The 19,803-nt window shown below is 40.5% G+C and overlaps 1 protein-coding gene and 1 long non-coding RNA gene across 3 annotated transcripts; one reads left to right on the forward strand and one right to left on the reverse strand.

Moving 5' to 3' along the window:
- The first annotated feature begins 515 nt into the window (after positions 1-515).
- LOC117263728 (uncharacterized) lies at positions 516-18,660 on the forward strand. The gene is made up of 3 exons (XR_004502200.2): positions 516-625; positions 1,909-1,990; positions 17,793-18,660. It is a non-coding gene; the product is annotated as an uncharacterized LOC117263728 (long non-coding RNA).
- Positions 4,427-14,643, reverse strand: LOC117263716 (uncharacterized). Of its 2 annotated transcripts, none has more exons than XM_033637336.2 (4): positions 14,619-14,643; positions 12,293-12,383; positions 6,971-7,336; positions 4,427-5,212 (listed from the first exon to the last, which is right to left on the reverse strand). In XM_033637336.2, exons 2-4 carry the CDS (start codon positions 12,336-12,338, stop codon positions 5,169-5,171), a joined length of 456 nt encoding a protein of 151 aa, XP_033493227.1. In that variant the 5' UTR covers positions 12,339-12,383; positions 14,619-14,643; the 3' UTR covers positions 4,427-5,168. The 2 variants fall into 2 exon arrangements, with proteins under 2 accessions (XP_033493227.1, XP_033493217.1); XM_033637326.2 differs by lacking the exon at positions 14,619-14,643 and adding an exon at positions 12,820-12,963.
- Positions 18,661-19,803: the final 1,143 nt, after the last annotated feature.

Here is a 19,803-nt window from a genome sequence, read left to right on the forward strand (position 1 = left end):
ATTCACAACTTTAAAAAATGTGTTAAAATCCTTAAAAACCTAAAACTTTACTGTTAAACTTTACTGTTATAATCATCTTTGTTTTAAAATATTCTTTTTAAATGAAAATGTTGGTCCTTTTTTTGTTAACACCGTCAGAGTTCTACAAAAGGAGCATTTAATCAGGCATAAAAGGGGCTAGCTATGTCCCAAGGACTCCTGTCTCACTTCCTGGTTTCCAAAAAATCGGGAATGCTGCTCAAATACTGGTGAGCTTCCTATTTTATGATCAGTTAATTAAATAATATTGCTATGGAGTGTGTCTCAACCATAACAGGTCATCTCTGTAGCCCTTCTAAATCAAAACTAAAAAAGAATCATGTTGGAAATATTAGTGTTTTGATTAGCATTAAGAGAACTTTTAATAACCTGAACCTGAAGTGTTTTTCCACTTCCTCCCACTGTTTAGAGGCTGTCCTCAACCTCAGCAGGCGATTGGTTGACATGAGAGGGTCGTCAGCTGATTAAGCTCACCTGGGCCCTTAAGCTACTAAAGCTGACTCATGCATACACTTTCCTTTTGGTTTGTCCTCTCACTGCCCCCATGGTGTGTTAACCATGCACTGCTGACATTGCTGATCTTTGGGTGAGTATAGCTGCACAGGTTTGTAGGAGCTGTGTTTCGCCTTTATAGAGTGAAGTGGTTGACCGACCAAATTTGTTGTTTTGCTTAGCGATGCTGATGCAAAGATCCTAATTTATGTCTTTGCTTCATGCACACTTCATTTTTGAAATGATTTGTTGTCAGGCCTGCAGTGTGTTAGACGAGTACCAAAAGTCTTGAAATGGTTCTTGAGGCCAAAACTAGAAAATCTGACTATTAAATCCATTTTAGCTTCCCTTCATCTGCCCCCTATCCATGTCAGGTCAGACTTTAAGGTGCTTCTGATGAATTTCAAAGATATAAATGGTCATGCCCCATTTTTGCCATTTCAGAATTAAAATGTCTACCAACGAGTAGGCCTATGTTATATCCTCCTGAGTCCCCGTGTCCTCATATGTGGACATCACATTTTGGGTTTGCTGCACTTTATACTTCATTCTGCTTAACTTAGATCTGTTGTCCTCGTTTGTGGACACTTTTTTTGTGCCATCTAGTGGCAGTAAGAGCACAATACACTAATCCATGTAAAAACAAGATGGCAGCCATCTCTGCCATCTTGTCCAAAACCTGATCACATTTTATTTATGATTAATAATGTTTGTAGTTTGATATGGCAACAAATTTGACCAATTTTAGCAACAGTAACAAGCTAAGACGCTGTTAATTAGGAAATACTACTACTGATCCCAAATAGCTAGGAAAAATTAGAAATGTATACCAAACAGAAGCTCAGGTCTCAGGAGGATGTATTTTGTTGAGCTGTGTACTTACATTATCCTAAATGTTTCCAGGACTCCAGAAGGAGAGCCAATGGCAGCTCCAGAGGTGGACCTGCAGTTGGCGGCTGTAGCAACTTGAAGGGACCACAGGGTGTGCTAGCTAGCAAAGACGGGCGAACACATTCCATGTTTATGCGCCCTCTAATTCATTGTTTTCAATGTAGACATGCAGCAGGTGCGCACAAATGCCAGAGTGACGATTTTCGCCATGTGGAAACATGTCAGATAGATTTTCATAAACAATGGTGGCTGTTTAATAATGACGACCCCAACTCCCATAATCCCACACTACTTCATGACCTCATCAAAGTCCACCTTTTGTTACTGTTTCTATTTAAAGACTCCTCTCTCCTAAGTTTGGGTGACTCATATCAGGTATTTGGAACATCTTCGTCCTCCAGGAGATCTCTTTCTCCTCTGAGTTCATGTTTTCTCTGTTCTCTGTCTCTCCCTCTGTGGGTTTGTGTCTTCATCTCCTCTCCACAGGTCTCCATGGTGGAGAGGGGGTCACGTGGCTCAAGTCCATCTGGAAGTTGATTGACATCATCCCGGATCCAATCTTCATACGGTAACTGTCTATCACTTTCACATCCTGATTGTCCAGACTGTAAATTTACTTTGTTGGTCTCCTCTGCACACACTATATATTGCATTACTGTCCTTCTGGATAAACAAAATTGTGAATAACCTACAGTTATAAATCAATATTATCATCAATGTCACTGTGCTTTTTTACCGACATGTTACTGCCCGAATCTTTAGTGGAATCTTTACAAGTTATATTTTACCTAGCCCTTCCCTTGTTTTATAACAGCTGTCACCAACTATGTTACACCATAGTCTCTAAAATATTGATTATAACAAATTAGAATTTTACCAATTGTTAAATATTAACTCACCATCAAATATTGGAGGTACCTACATGTTTTCTCACACTGATGGTTAAGAATTATTTTAGCTCCACTAATCAATTTTTAAATTAACCAGAACCAGGGGCATAAATATAGACAGTGTAAGATGTGTTCAGCGAAAAACAAGTGTTTGTCTGTGAATGCTGCGAGTTATAGTGAAGCCGATTTGTGTACTTGCAATTGAAAATGTCTCTATTAAGGCATGTTTAATGTGTGTTTTGAATCAACTAAACTTCACAGTAAACTTCACAGAAAACCCCACTGTCGACTAGTGTTTTGGAGGTGTAACTGCAGAGTGACATGAACACACCAACGCACAAGTATAAATGCTCACAATGGTGTAGGCGACATCCGTAGGTTGTGGTGTAGGCTCTGCATAGAGCTGGTGCACCAGTATAAATCCGCCTCTAGTACTAAGTGTTTGGTGTTTGCAACTGGGCAGACTCTCACAACAGTCCAGATGCAGAGCTCGCACTCCTGCAGCAGCAGCTACAACCCATACAGTCTGTGGTGTGTTGAAGTAGAGCGCATTGTATTTGATGGAGTTGGCAGTTCAGTGTGCTGAGATGCCACCAAAAGGTTAAAAGTATGGCAATACTACATGCCACTGCATTTACTTTATGAGTATTGAATTAAGTACTCTACTGGTACTTCTATCACTTTAAGGGTATTGGTACTGGTAGAGTAATTATTTGAAACAATACCTAGCCCTAGTCATAAGTAAGGCAAGAGGCCAATTAAAGAATGAGGTCCATCGTCATGGCTACATGACATTTTATGATTAACACCTAACCTAAGGGCACGTGTAACTATTATTACTTAGAGTTATGTTGTAACTTATCTCCATGGTGCAATCACTTTTATTTTAGTAATCCATAAAACACAACTTAGGAATAATTTACGTTATAACTATGTGAAGTTTGAACCAACACATTCTCACTCCGACCTCGTCACATATTGACATTTGGTCATGGACTTTTCACGTTGAGATATGACATGCAAGGTACCCTGGGTGTGTTGGTTGTTGACTTTCTGGGACGCCGTGTCAACTTCAGCCTGTTACATGCATTGTGTGTTTTTAAAATACACATATGTTTTCACAGGAAATATACAGTTTGCATACAGTCTCTTTCAAAATAAAAGCACTACGGTGGTACAACACCACTAATTGACATTTTTCCCTTCAACAACAAAAGCACGTGATTGGGTTTAGGACAAAAGAACAGGATTTGGCTAAGCAAACACCGGCCTCCTGGGTGACAATCGGTGGTTGTTGGACCCGTCCACCACCCTTCCCGCCCACCATACTAAGACTTTTACCCCCTTATCTTACATTGTTGCTCGGCTACGTTCCCCCCGGTGCTGCCAGGCGCCCTTACAGAATAACAACAACCGGCTGCGTGTCATGCTCACGTGACTTTTTATGTTGGTGTCTGTCACTGACCAAGCGCTGGTTTTTGACGACTTTGGAGTGAGATCAGGATTGTTTGAACTTACTCAGCGCCGGTGCAATAGGCTGCTAAAGTCGTGATTATACACATTAGAGGTCAATGTACTGTTGCACCTCTTTAACATTAGTCAGCATACATTATCAGGAAGATGCATTCAACTCCTGACTAATTCAGAGCAAAGCTATATTAAATTTTGACCACTACATTATTAGTAGCTCTACTGACAAGATTTTTACCAATACAATGACAACTGAGCAAACTCCATCTGTGATGAAAGTTCAGTAAAAGGCAGGAAAATTGCCCATAATTTAAGATTATTTTCCTTGTACTTCTATTTCCAATCACAAGAATGAACTTTTACACTTTATCAGCATTATGAAGTGCTGAGCTGAAACCAGTTTGTCTAAAATGAGATGGAAAGTTTCGTTATCATATGCTGCAAACACTCATTTAAGACAACGCACATCATATATACCGTAACATCATCACACTCATTATATGAACAAACAACTCAAGTTTGCAAGGAAGTAGCCTACTTATATAATGCACACCTGGACTTTCCCCACACAGCTTGAGCTACTGTTGCTTCATTACATCTTGTTTATAAAGATGTAATATTATGTCACAGACATCAGTCAAGAGAAAGATGGGAAACAGTTATTTATTAAATGTATAGAGTGATTTCAAAGCCTTTCCTCTGAATACAGGGAATACAGAATTTGGGTTCAAAAGCCCAGTTAATGATAAGAAAATAAACTACGTCTTTAAAAATGTCTGTATTAATTTACAAAGTTTCTTTTTTCTTTTTTTTGAGAAAGCAGACAATTTTTCTTAATCTTTAAAATCTAGTGACAATTTATTTTTATCTGAAACCTCAGGAGCTGCACAGGCTCCACAACTACCATCATAAAAAATAAAAAAAGTTATTATAAAATCTGGCTCGTTATTGTTAGCTACCCTAAATATTGAAATCCAAAAGACCACAATTATGACACAAAGTACATTCATTATTTTAAATCAAACACTCCATTAGTCAAGGACTGTCCATTCTATTTAAAAGTGCAGATTATTATTTTACTGCCATTAAAGACAACAACATGAAAATATAATAAAATACATTTTCTATCACAACCAAAAGTTTTTTGATCAACTAAAGATTACTACTGGATTCTCAGCCAGACAATCAAAATAACAGAGCAAAGTTCAAATTAACTTTTCTGTCTTCCTCTGGGCCCATATCATCATCATATCATAGCCACTGCCATATTCTGATTTGAGCCTTTCAGACAAAAGGACATTTTATTGTCCAGTTAACAGCATCGGGATGAAATGTTTTAGTTTACAATCCATAACCATTTACATTTTTGTTTGCCAATAACTGGTCTCAGATCTTCCCCATGTACTTCAGCCCACCAAAGATACCACCACCTGAAAACAGAGAGAATAGATGCTTTTTAATGATCAGTTTAAACCTGCTTGCTTGTGTTCCTGTGTTACACACTCAAAATGTGATTAGAATTACAACCCCAATTTCAAAGAAGTTTGGACGCTGTGCAGGGTTGTAGCACCATATTCTTGGCCCCATGGGTAAGCAGTCTCTGTGGAACGCCCTTCCTGTCATGATCCATGTCTCTTTCCCTTTCCTTTCTTTCTTTCTTTCTTTTCTTTTTTGGAGCCCTTATTTCCCTTTCATGGGTGAAAGACTCGAGCAGCATAAGCAGTCACTTACACGGCTTCAGCTGAGTTTAGAGACAAATCCTAGTGCAGGGGCGCACGATACATTTTGCACCTTTAAAGCCCCTACAAGGAACTTTCATTTTGAGTTGATTTTGGCGACCCTGTGGACAAAAGCGGTAGTGTTTTGCCGGAATGAAGGCTACATTTCCCATGAGCTCTAGCGTGTATTGCGCCTATTTATAATAGTCACTATTTCATTTCACTACTAGTCAAATGTAAGCAGCTAGGTAAGATGACGTGTGCCGTCTGAGTGCCGTAAATCGTTTCGTCCTGGAAGCGACCTGGTGCGGACCTGGACACAGTTTCCTAAAGGTATGGATATACACTATATAGAAATAGCTTATCTTCACACTGATGACATCAGCAGAAACGAGAGACTTTTTCATATCCAGTTAAAAGTTCCTTGTAGTGGCTTTAAGGGATGAGAGGAGCCTCAGAAAGCTATCACTATGTTTTTTATACAAAGTTCGGTCTTTCAACCAATCTATTTGGCCAGTTTTAATCTATTAATCCATTTTTATCTGCTTATTCGAAGCTGGGTCATGGCGAAGCAAGCTGAGCAAAGCAACCCAGACGTCCCTCTCCCCAGCAACGCTTTCCACCTCCTCCTGGGGGATCCCAAGGCGTTCCCAGACCAGATGAGATATATAAAATCACTCAAGCATTTTCTGGGTTTGCCCCGGGGCCTCCTACCAGTGGGACGTGCTTGGGACATCTCTAACAGGATGCGCAGAGGGGGCATCCTAAACAAATGCCCAAACCACCTCAACTGACCCCTTTTGATGCGAAGAAGCAGCGGCTCTACTCCGAGCTCCCTCTGGATGTCCGAGCTCCTCACCTTATCTCTAAGGCTGAGCCCAGCCACATATACAGAGGAACTTATTTTGGCTGTTTCTTTTCGTGATGTCATTCTTTCTATCACCACCCAAAGCTCATGACCATAGGTGAGCGTTGGGACATGGATGGACCAGTAAATTGAAAGCTTCAGCTTCAGGCTCAGCTCCCTCTTCACCGCGATGGTCCAGTGCAGTGCTTGCATCAATGCACCAAACCGTTGATCCATCTCACGCTCTGACGGGTTGTAGTATCTAACACTTAACAATACAGTAGGAAGTCAAAACCTACCTACTGTCTCATAGTTTTGACTTAGCTATCTCAATTATGATTTAGCATCTTATAACTTTGACTGAGAAGGTCAACTGTCTGATTTAGTACCTCCTCATAATTTTGAATTACTATAGATCCATAGATCTGAAACCTTAAGTGATAGAACTAATTGTAGTTGTAGTTGTAGACCTACAACCCCAGTTGCATGTGTATGTCCAGATCGGTTGATTCGAACGGGGAAATCTGTATTGATTCAGATTCTAAGAATCAGCAAGTGTCAAGGAAACATATCTTTTCCCTGTATTGTTTAATATCAAATCCCCATTATTCTGTTGTACTCACCAACAGCAGCCACCCCAGCGATAGAGCCAATGGCAATTCCGGCTATAGCGCCAGATGTAAGCCCTTCTCCCTCTCCACCCACAGAAGGTGTGGATTTAGTGGGAGCTAAAGTGGTTTTCGTAGTAGTGGCGGTTGATCCAGTTCCGGCAGCTGTGGTTGTTCCAGTTCCGGCAGCTGTGGTTGTTCCAGTTCCGGCAGCTGTGGTTGTTCCAGTTCCGGCAGCTGTGGTCGATCCAGTTCCGGCAGCTGTAGTCGATCCAGTTCCGGCAGCTGTGGTTGTTCCAGTTCCAGCTGTGGTAGTGGTGCCTGGGCCAGGTGTGGGTTTGGCAGTTTTTGGTGTGACTGACTGTGCTACACACAGGACTGCTGTGTTAATAAAAGCACATAAATAGAAAAGGGTTGAAGGAGAGCCAGTAAAATGGTTGCCACATCATAATGAATATGTTTTTTCAACCCTTTGAAATCCGCAATAGAAACAGTGTGCATGTGCCTACATTAGTTTTTTTTTTCTTATTTTGATGTCATTTCTTAGAGTATCTTCAAATGCTTCAGATCTCTAAAATCTGTACAACGTAAGCTAAGGACTTAGGTTGTACAACAAGGCACAGGCCCGGGATCCCAAAGCATCAGGGGCCCCATCGGCCTTCACCTGCAAAATGTGACTCAAATTAAAACATACCAGGAAGAGGCTCAAAATCAGTGTTAATTCTGTTGACGAAAACTATGACAAAAAATTTTCATCAATGACCTTTTTTCCATGACGAAAATGAGATGATGACAAGTTAAAATAGATCTTAATAACAAAAACTACGACGAAATCTATGTTTCATTTTCCTTGACGAGATGTGCCAAAAATATTGGTATTGGACCATCTGACACTGAAAGCCGATAACAGCTGTGCTTGCGATTGTCTCAAATGCTACATGAGAGACAGGCTGGTAAACTCCTGTAAATATTCTGCGCCAGGATCTTTCTCTAGCCAGGAAACACTCACACCAGAGCATCATCAGTTGGTGTGAGTTGTGAGCTGTAATTCAGCAGTATATAATCAGTTGTGTGTCCGACTGTGGATGGTGGAGCGGTTAAATGCATTTGTGAAGTTTGTTGGCTGCAGCGGTGGCTGTTAGCAGCTAGCACCACACGTTAGCCGCTGAATGGCAATGAAAGGAGCAAACAGAGAGTTTAAACCTCCAGACTAACATGTTGCAGAAGTTATTTCTCTGCTTCTTAACAGTGAGATGGATAAGTCAGAGTTTACAATGAACCTGGGTACAAATCATAGTTGTCTCAGATTAGTTATTTGTGGTGTCAAAGAATTTGAAAATGCTGCCTGCCTACTTTTGTTTATACAGAATGCGCCTTTATTGGTGCAATGGGGGGCGTGGGCAAGTAACAAAACGTGTAGCTCAGCGTGTGACATAAACAGTGACGTGGGAGGGAAGCCACAGCTAGTCAGTCCTTCAGCGATTCTCTCGTAAGTCGGCCCGTCATCTGACAGTTAATGGCCTCTTCATTTGCGAGGGCAAGGAGGGTGCGCAATTCTTTGTCTCCCCAGTTGCTCATCTTTACAGTGTCTGTCAGGTTTGCGTTTCCCTCTTGCTACTAGCTGCTCACTAATTCCTGCTATCAGCTGTTTCCTGCTTATCCACCTCCAGTGGGTCGCACGTGCAGCATCATCAACAGCTCCTCCCACAAGTCATCAACAGCCCCTCCCATTGCGGAAGGCCGACGCATTCTGTTTAAACCAAAAAGGTTCCGCCAATATGACTACCCTACAAGGCGGGAAATGGGGCACCTCGGATCAACTCGCCAATCTGGCTCTGTGTCTAAACGCTCGCAGCTTGCCGGCAAAACGGCCCAACATTCGCCAAAAATCTGGCAGTGTAAAAGGGGCTCTTGAGTCTAATTTCTGATACATGAATTAGCCTCATTGGATTAGTTTAAAGATAAACAAACATACAGAAAACATCATGACTAAAAGTTGACATAGGCCTTTATCACACAGAAAGCGTTTTAGCAGCTGGAGACATTGAAAAAACTTCAACTCAAAGCAGATAAATGCCCCATGTCATCTCTTTTTTTTGTTGTCTTGTTACCCATTGTCCATTCGGATGATTTGAGAGGCGGGCCTTCTGTGGTGGTCACGACAACAAGTTTCCGGTTGGTAAACGATGGTAGAGAAACTGGTGGTCGCGGTTGCTGGATACCCAGAGCTATATCGGCCCGACGATATACAGCAGGTTGTCAAACTGGACACGGGCAGGTTAGAATAAAGAGGTGAGTCCATGTCTGGCAACAGTTAAAAGGCGCAGTTGTTTTTTTTACCAGTGGCATTCAATTAAAAAAAGGCAGTGCAGCATGTGATGTGTAATCAGGGCCTAAAATGTCATAAATTTTCATAGCCATAAAGGTTTGGAATTTTCCTCAACTAAAACTAGATTTAAACTCTGAAGGATAAAAATTACTTAAATGTGACCAAAACTAATAAGGATTTTTGTCTCAAGACTAAATATAAAACAGCTGTCAAGAGTAACACTGCATAAAAAAACCCACAAAGAGACACAAAACAACCACAAGGAGACACAGAACCACAACTATGTATTAAAGGTGGTGGGGCCTTTTGTATATCTGTGCCCAGGGGCCCATTGTTTTATAATCAGCCCATGGTAGCAACTATACACAAGCACTGATTTCATCTTAGCTTTTATTTTAAAAAAATCTTACCACAGATTTTATGTGCTGCTTTATCAACATCTATAAAATGTATTAATGTAAAGTGTTTTAATTACCACGTGGGAACAACATATTTTATATTATTAATGGGTACAATGTCAAAGCTAATAAACCTGATCTTTGAAGCAACGGTGCCATTAAAACAGCTTGACAATGACTGTGACCACCTTTAACAAACACTATTAACATTTATTACCCTGAAGCGATGGCCTCTATCAACCTTCGTCTTCTGTCACCAGCTTGTCTTTCTTCTCCGGCTGTGTTGAATTATAACGCCAGGTTATAAAGAAATATATTCACTTTCACAGTGAACAAAAGTAAGTCAGCTTACTGTGATCATGAAATATTGTTAAAATGTGTGGCATGTTGTGTAATTTCTTTTCATTACATTCCTACAGTTATTTATTACATTCCTCTGCCAACGCTATTAAATGGATGACTCATCAAATGAAAGGTTAGCTAATGGTTAAGCCATACAGCAGCTTTTGTATTTCTCACGCCAATAAAAAGTTTTTAATTTCATCGTCAACAAAGAAAGCTCTTTGTCATATCACAGGCATTAAAAATGAGTTAAGAAATGTAAAGGTGCACATGTCCAACGTCCATTAACGTCCATTCCCTCCGCCACACATTTATTTTCCACTTCCTCCTCACAGTTTATTATACGTCACATTTTTCCACTGTGGAATATCTTGCTGATTTTTACGACATTTAAGGACAACGTCACTTGAAACGACTAAAGAAGATGTCAGCATCAACCGTCGGCTGATATCTTGTGACTGTTTTGTATGTAGAGATCACAGTAATCTCACTTGTGCTCCTTTAAAGGTCGAGTGCAGGCGGCTCTGAAGCCACATGAGGCTCTTCAGCGTCTCTCCAGTGGCTCCCTGTGTTTTTGACCCCTCCTGCCTACCCTACTTGGACTTTCACCACCTCAACTTTTGTTCCTGTCCTGCTGCATTTCTCCCTGTTAAACTATGATGGCGACCGACCACATATCATGCTGACATTAAAGGACGGCTTTTTCTGTCCGGGTTGGTTAAAAATTGATCAGCAGGTGGCACCTCGTATGGAAGCCACGGCCACTAGTGTATGAATGTGTGTGTGAATGGGTGAATGTGACATATAGTGTGACACCGCTTTGAGTAGTCAAACAACTGAAAAGGCGCTGTACAAGTGCAGATCCATTTACCATCACCTAAAGAAATTCTTATGTTCTCCAACTATAAAAATGTGTAGGTTATGCACCAAATTAAAAAAGCAGCAAGTTTTAACTAGGGATGAGTGAGTACACCATTATCTGTTTATGTTCAACCAACTAAATTATCTGTATCTGTACTCAGAATGGGCGGAGTTTATGCCAGAAGTGCGTGGATTTTAAAACAAAAGTGAGTTGGGCCTAATCAGAAGTTGTAATTTAGATGGATTGATCAGAAGTTGCAATATTTATTACCTATGAGAAAAGTATTTACAAAATAGCCTCAACAACTGAGCTTCAGATCATTTTTATCACAAATGTAACGGATTAAACACAGCTACCAAAATTAGGATTTTCCTTTATCACAAGTACATATAATACTCGTGAAAGTACATTATCTGTACCAGATACTCGTTTTATTCGCGTATTCGGCTCAGCCCTTGTTTTAACATTCCGTCGACTAAGATGTAAAATGTCATACGTCAACGGCCTGGTTCTTTTTCCTCTAAATTTCCTAATTTTCTAATTTCCTCAGTAGCATTGGCAACAGCAGTCTATAGGATCACTAGCAAGTCTTGCTAAAGTCTCGAAGGAAAAACAGAATTAAATAGTACATGGAGAGTTTTTTTTTCTTTCACCACCAACGCTGCAAAGTTAAAGTACCAAATATTCATAAATAGCCCACTGTAGAGGAGCCACCCTGTGATAAGACATGTTCATGAATGCTCATTTAGACCTGTTATTACTGTTGATAGGCTACTTTACTTAACAGGCTGTGTTAAGGCTCAAATTTGTTTGCAGCAAATGGTTCCAGTGATAGTGAATGTAGCTAGCCCCTGGTCTAGTGTGTAGGATTTAGTGACATCTAGTGGTGGTTGAAGAACTGAAACTTCTCAGGTGTGCCAAGCATGTAGGAGAACTATGGTGGACGACGTGAAAATGCAAATGGTCCTAACTAGAGCTGGTGTTTGGTTTGGCAGACTCCATGGAAGAGGACCTGCTTTCTATGTAGATATAAATAGCTCGTTCTTAAGTAAAAAATCCACAACAATTCCTATTTTTACAGCCTCGTTTTCAAACTGTATGGTTTGACTAAAATGAACAATGACAGCAATATAGTCCACAATGAGCAGCGCCAAAATCAACCTGCGTAGTTGTCCCTCCATTGTGGCATTAGAAAGTGTCACATTTATGTTGCAGCAACTTGGCAATAAATCTGTTCTTGATAGTTCCTAGTAACTGACCTACATACCTACCATTAATTAATAACTAAATTAAAGCCATTAAACAATAACTGTCTATAAAATCTCTTTGTAAAGGAACCCTTATTAGAATGTGATGGCAAGAGTTCTGTAAAGAGTCTGTATAGTAAATATGGATATTATTTTTACCTGTGCCCAGAAGGCAAAGAGTCAGGACAGGAAGATTCAGCTGCATCGTCTCAGAGTGTCAGTCCCACAAAAACAGGGAATAAATCAGTGTCTGGAAAGCACAAACATAGTGTTAATACCTATCCAAGCACACGTATAATATGTTCTGGCACCTATCTGCGACATTAGACCTTATCAAACCTTTCTGGGTCACAAACAGGAAATTTAGTCTTAGCCTGTTATTAATTTTACCCACCTCTGTGCTGAAAAAGACAAACTTAGCAGCAAGTAAAATCAACGTGAACTCACTTTGTTGAACTTTTAACTTGCCGAATAGAGTTTACAACCCCATTTTAGGCAGACCCAAATTTATAATTTTTCACATTTTTCACATAAATGATTCTTACCATGCAGGATGAATAAAATCTGGTACAAAGATAGTTGTATATTTATATTTTTATCTGTGCTGCCTGAAATTTTTTATGTAAAACTCCAGATTTTTTCTAACAGATCTGAGAGAACTTAATGAGGAAAGCTGTGTTACTCACCTGAGAGTCTGTCAATATGACTTTCATCTGTTCCCGTAAGACCAGAGAATATTCTTTTATGACCCCTTTATCACTCCAGCCCATCATCTCCAGCCCTCCCATCTTTATATGTGTGCGTGTGTTGTAATACATCACCACAGCTCAGCCATAAGGCCCGTATTGATTTTAATGTTTATTAATGCTTACCGCAGGGCTATATTTGTTTTTTATGGCTCAATCACTACTGCCATTGGTTGAGGAAGTACATATCGGCTCCCTGTAATGCGTAAGTGGAGCTGGGAGTGTCGGAGGATGAAGCAAGAGTAGCAGCCTGACAGCAGGCTAAACTGCGAGTGAATATGTGCCATGTGGAAGATTTGACTACTCCACTTCAACTTCGGCAGCCATGTCTTTAACAGGAAGATAAATCATTTATAAAAAAGCAGAGTTGTGGACTGGAGTCACAAATTTGATGACTTTAGACCTAATTTGACAAATTTGATAAAGACGTATAACACAACTTGGACTTTGACACCAATGATGTGTGGTTTCTCGTGGACTTGAGCCTTCTGACCTGATACATTTCCCCCAGGCTCAAAGATGAGCAAGTCGACATTTGATTCTCCATCTCCATTTTGTTTGAAGTTATCCATAAGCATCCACTGAAGTCACGGGAGAAAACACAGCCCCTTCTAATTCCCAACTCATCAAATACCACTGCTTCCTCAGTGATTTCGGCATCTGACACCAACGCACAATGGCACCTTTTGTGGTGGTATGATAGGCTGCCAGGCGGTGTCAGTTTCTAACCAGTGGTGTGGTGATTGATGGGCTTGGTGTACCGCTAGGTAGATTGTTTGGTTACTAAAGAGGAAGTGGGTATACCCTTCTATATATTCGAATGCCTGTGTACTTGAAATGCAGCCACAACATGATAGAAGGAGCTACAAAGTCTTAAGAGGGCGGGCTGGAGAGGAGGTGGATGGGTCTAACAAACCTGGGACTTTCACTCGAGATCCCATCTTTCACTCCCCCTATGATTGTAAAGCTAATCCATGATGGGTTTTTTTTCTAACCACATGCTTTTGTTGCACAAGGAAATAAATGTAAATACGAGGTGTTTCGCCGATGTTGTAAGTTTGTTTACAAGCAGAAACTTTACATTTCCTGTTACACAAACAGGTCGAAAATTACAGATGGTAACAACTTCCGACAAACTTGTCTTAATAAATAAATACAAAATTAACAAAGACAAAACATAATGAGTTAGGACTTAGGACACAAAACTCAAAGTTTAGGACTTGCATGCAAAGGCTTGAGACTTGTCACGTGCAAAACAATGACTTAGTCCCACCTCTGGAAAAAAAGCTCTCTGTATCTTAGTGGCAACCCATCCTGATTATGTCAGGTATGACGGTGATATGGCACAAACATCAAACTGAGTCTATCTTCATAAGTAAAATGACAGCATTGTTCACTTGCCCAAAATGTTTTCCATTGTCCCGTATGAATTATGACGTTTTTGTCTCAGAAGCAAAAGCAGAAGTGGCACGACATTGTAAACCCTTCTGAATAAAGTTGGAGTGGATGGTTGGCTCAGCAAAGCTTGTGATTTTATGACAAAGGAGACATTGGTTTCACTTAACAATGACCATCTTTGTTCAGCCTTCACCAAAAAGGCCTAGTTTTTGTGCCTAAACTGAACCAAACTCTTACCATAGTGGCAACAGATCAGAAAACATGCCATGAAACATGTATAGCAACACACTATAGACACTAATACACTCAGATACAAGGCCTCAGGTTATAGATACACTTACAGGGTGAATAGCTCTCCTCTTGCAGTGGCTTCCTTAAGCTTGTCCCTGAGCCAGCAGCACGAGCTAAACTAGCCAGCTAGCATCAGTAGCTGGAGCAATAAAGATTGATCCAACAGGCAGCCTTGCAGAACAAGCTCACTGTCTGAAAGTCCCTCAGTTTGCTCTGCTTGGTGAGCTGCGCAGCAGACTGTAGCTGAAAACACACGGTCACCACAGCACAGCAGCATGTCATTTACATGGATACGGTGTGGAGGAACCATAGCTGCCAGTTCTTCCCAGTGACCAACCTGCAACAAAAACAGTCCCCTGCAGCCCAGATTTTCCCCACTGATGGATACAAGACACTGTTGGCATGGATGTGTAAACTGTATTTTAACACAGTTTGCAGACGGTACACGTGGTGGGGCTCAAGGCCCTGGGAACATTGCCTGGCTTTGAAGCCAATTTCATATACAGTGCCCTCCAAAAGTATTGGAACAGTGAGGCCAATTCCTTCATTTTTGTTGTAGACTGAAAATATTTGGGTTTGACATCAAAAGATGAATATGAGACAAGAGATCAACATTTCAGCTTTTATTTCCAGGTATTTACATCTGGATCTGATACACAACTTAGAAGATAGCACCTTTTTTTTGAACCCACCCATTTTTCATGAGAGCAAAAGTATTGGAACATGTGACTGACAGGTGTGTTTTGTTGCCCAGGTGTCTCCCAATTACATTGATTATTCAAACAATAAATAGCACTGGATGTCTGAGCTCAGTTTCAGATTGGGTACGATAGGTTTTGCCTGTGCAGACTGCATTTAGAGGTGGAACCAACATGAAAACCAGAGAGCTGTCTATGGGTGAAAAAGAAGCAATTGTGAATCTGAGAGAAGATGGACAATCAATCAGAGCCATTGCACAAACATTGGCCATAGCCAGTACAACCATTTGGAATGTCCTGAAGAAGAAAGAAACCACTGGTGTACTAAGCAACAGACGTCGAACAGGTAGACCAAGGAAAACATCAGCAGTTGATGACAGAAACATTGTGAGAGCTGTAAAGAAAGACCCTAAAACAACTGTTAGTGACATCAACAACAACCTCCAGAGGGCAGGAGTGAAGGTATCACAATCTACTGTTCGCACAAAACTTCATGAACAAAAGTACAGAGGCTACACCAGATGATGCAAACCACTCATTAGCAAGAAGAATAGGAAGACCAGGCTGGAATTTGCCAAAAGGTACAGAGATGAGCCTCAAAAATTCTGGGAAAAAGTTTTATGGACTGATGAGACAAAGATTAACTTTTTCCAAAGTGACGGAAAGGCGAAAGTTTGGAGAAAGAAAGGATCTGCTCATGATCCCAAACATACAAGCTCATCTGTGAAACACGGTGGAGGTAATGTCATGGCTTGGGCTTGCATGGCTTCTTCTGGGACGGGCTCTTTCATCTTCATTGATGATGTAACACATGATGGCAGCAGCAAAATGAACTCAGAAGTCTACAGAAACATTTTGTCTGCTAATTTAAAGAAAGATGCAACCAAACTGATTGGGAGATCCTTCATCATGCAGCAAGATAACGACCCAAAACACACTGCCAAAACAACAAAGGAGTTCATCAGGGGCAAGAAGTGGAAGGTTTTAGACTGGCCAAGTCAGTCTCCAGACTTAAACCCAATAGAGCATGCATTTTACCTGCTGAAGAGGAGACTGAAGGGAGTAACCCCCCAAAACAAACAACAACTGAAAGAGGCTGCGGTGAAAGCCTGGAAAAGCATCACAAAAGAAGAATGCAAAAGTTTGGTGATGTCAATGGGTCACAGGCTTGATGCAGTTATTGAAAGCAAAGGATTTGCAACTAAATATTAAGTCTCATTCACTTTAATCTATTTTAAGTTTATATGTTCCAATACTTTTGCTCACCTAAAAATTTTGTGTTCCATTACAAATAATGCTATCTTCTAAGTTGTGTATCAGATGCAGATGTAAATACCTGGAAATAAAAGCTGAAATGTTGATCTCTTGTCTCATATTCATCTTTTGATGTCAAACCCAAATGTTTTCAGTCTACAACAAAAGTAAACGAATTGGACTCACTGTTCCAATACTTTTGGAGGGCACTGTATTTGTCAAACGTGGATTTACAAAATGTGGGGTGCATCATGTGATGCCAGGGGGCCCAAAACGCTCTTCCCACTGACTTACATTGTGCTCACATTGCTGGGTGAGCAAGTTACATTTGAGTTAAATTATTGCCAAGAATCAGATGAGAGTAAAAACACCACTCTAATGTCTACCATGAGCAGCTAGTTAGCGTAGCTTAGCTCAATGAAAGTGAGAGCATTTGCCAAGAATCTTTTCATTAATCAAGAACGAAAGTTGAAGTTTGAAGACGATCAGATAGTGTCATAGTTCTGACCGTAAACAATTCCAGCTAGCGATCTGGTGGCTTCATTCATATGGCCCGTCGGGTAGCGTCGGGGAAACCAAAGTCTTTGGGTTCTGGGGGGAGTATGGTTTCAAAGCTCAAAGTTAAAGGAATTGATGGAAGGGCACCACCAGGAGTGGAGTCTGCAGTTTAATTTGACTCATCCAGCCCGGACACGGAAAGGATTGACAGATTGATAGCTCTTTCTCGATTCTGTGGGTGGTGGTGTATGGCCGTTCTTAGTTGTTGGAGTGATTGTATGGGTAATTTACATTTACATTTCCCGTGTAAACGGAAGTGTATCTTGAAAGAAAACAACTTGTCACGGTGTCCCAGAACATCAACAACCAACGCATCGAGGGTACATGGCCAATATGTGCCGAGGTTGGAGTGAGAATGTGTTGGTATGGGCCCAAAATGGGCATCTAATCTGGGGCCCACTTGGGTAAACCCACCCCTGTGGGCAGTTGGCATAGGGCCAATGTGGAACCTGTGCACAATCCTATATAAGGCCCATTTTTCCATCCATTTACTACCCATGTGGGCCCTATGTGCAGATGTTGGCTGGATGCTTCTGTGAGGTGCCAATCCTGGAAAATTAAATTGTATTCAAGCAACTAACATGCCTGTAGACAATCTGAAATAATTAAATACAAGAAAGCAAAACAAATACAACAATGTTTGTGTTGTGACAGATTTCAGTTTTGATCCACAGTACCAAAACACTATCTCACAAAATCCGTATTTTCTTTTAGGTTCAGATGGAAAAACCACCGCATGATGATCCGTCATGATTGGATTGGACTGTAATCATCGAGCACATCAGAAATGTACTGGGGAGCCAAACCATTAAGTGCTTCAAAGACTATTAGTAGAATTTTTAAATTGTTTCTGTATAGCACTGGGAGCCACTGAAGTGAGTTAAGTACTGGAGTAATACAGCATGTTTGACTTGAGCTGAAGCCTTGTGATTGCTTTGTTGTTGTTGTTGTTGTTGTTGTTGTTTCCAGCAAACAATCCAGCAAAAAAGAACTACAGCTGTCTAACCTTGAGATAAATACTCAACTACTCCCCCCCTTTGAATCTTCTTTGGGTGTTACCTTTAACTAATATAATCATGTCCTAGATATTCAGTTCAGTTCAGTAGAATTTACAAGCTTGTTTATAGGACCGAGATAACCCAATGAGGAAGAGATGTGTGTCGTCAATGTGTCATCAAAATATAAATGATAAGCTGTATTATATTTACTTTTGATAATGTTGCCAAGTGGAAGCATGCATAAAAAATACACAGCAGCTACCGTCTTGCTCTGGTGACATTATTCGGAGCCAGAGATCTCCTTGGTATCAAGTTTCCTGCCCATACACCCATCCAACCAATGGCAAGCAGCTCCACTGTATGTGAGCACACCAACTGGCTCACACAGTTGTCAATCATGTTGTAAAATTCATATTTTATAGCATAAAATAACTAATTATAACCAAACTTATCAGAAAAACTAACACTTGAACATACAGCAGTGTGATTAAAAAATACTTTAAATTACAGAAACCTTTGAAAATCTTTGGGAAAAATGTATTAGAGTTTTTAGATTGGACATGAGAGAGTGCGCTTTATGAGCTATACTGCCATCAGGAAACAATACAAATGTTATGGCTTCACTTTTGGGGAGCTGTCATGTTGTCCAATTTTATATACAGTCTATAGTTTTGACAAGAAAGAAGATAGAATAAAAAAACCTGATACCTCTGGTTCTGTTGTCTGATGACATTATAGAAGAACGATGCCAAAGTGGCGGAGTATGTTTTTAAGTTATGTTTTTCTGTCACTGGTGTTCTGAGTCCCGCGCAGTGTTGGGTTTCCACAACAAACGCACTTTGGTTAAGATTAGGGAAAGGTTGTGGTTTCGGTAAATGTTAAAAAAAAAAAAGTACACGTCGTGTCTCATGCTTTAAAAGAATTGACAAAACGTATTTGATTTTCTTTCATTCATAGTACATAGAATGAAGATGAAATGAAGCCAACATGCAAGTGCCAAAACCTGCAGTTCATTAGATGGCCACTTGAGGCTGGCTCCATAACCGAGTCAATCCCCATAGACCCCCATGTTAAAATGCCCAGCTTAACAGCAGAAATAAACATGTTCACAACCTGGAACAAAAAACAGTTTTGGTCCCTAGAGCTAATTCCACGTTCATGACAACTGTACAGGGGCTGAATTTTTATTTAACTATCCTGTTTAAATGTTATCAAGGCTGAAAGTCTCTCTTAATTTACAGTGTGGGTTTTAGTGACGGGCTGTCTGCAAAGCTTCACCACAGTCTATAAATCAGATCCACCCCTCGCTCCTCCACAGCTCCATCCTCTCCTCCAAATTTGGTCACTTCGAGCTCCAATAATCCAAGATGGTGATGACCAAAATGGTAAACTCAAGGCTTCAAAACATAAGTACACAAACCAATGGGTAGCTACATCCATTATTTTGATATAGTCTGTGATCTTAACCCAACTAGCACACGTCAAACACACTGTGTAATATCATAAACTGTAATGAAAATAACAGGACAGCTGTCTTGATATTTCTGCTATACTGCTGGTGTGTTTTGGAACAGAATGATTCAACTGAGACACACAACTCAGTGAGAATAGGCACCCTCCAGAGATGATAAACACTGCACTGGGACATAGCAACTAATTGTGTTCTACATGACATTCTGCAACTTGATGGGAAGTTGTACTTTGAAAAGTGATAAATGCGAACAGGA

The sequence above is a fragment of the Epinephelus lanceolatus genome, chromosome 11, assembly GCF_041903045.1.
Source record: "Epinephelus lanceolatus isolate andai-2023 chromosome 11, ASM4190304v1, whole genome shotgun sequence".
Lineage (NCBI taxonomy): Eukaryota > Metazoa > Chordata > Actinopteri > Perciformes > Serranidae > Epinephelus > Epinephelus lanceolatus.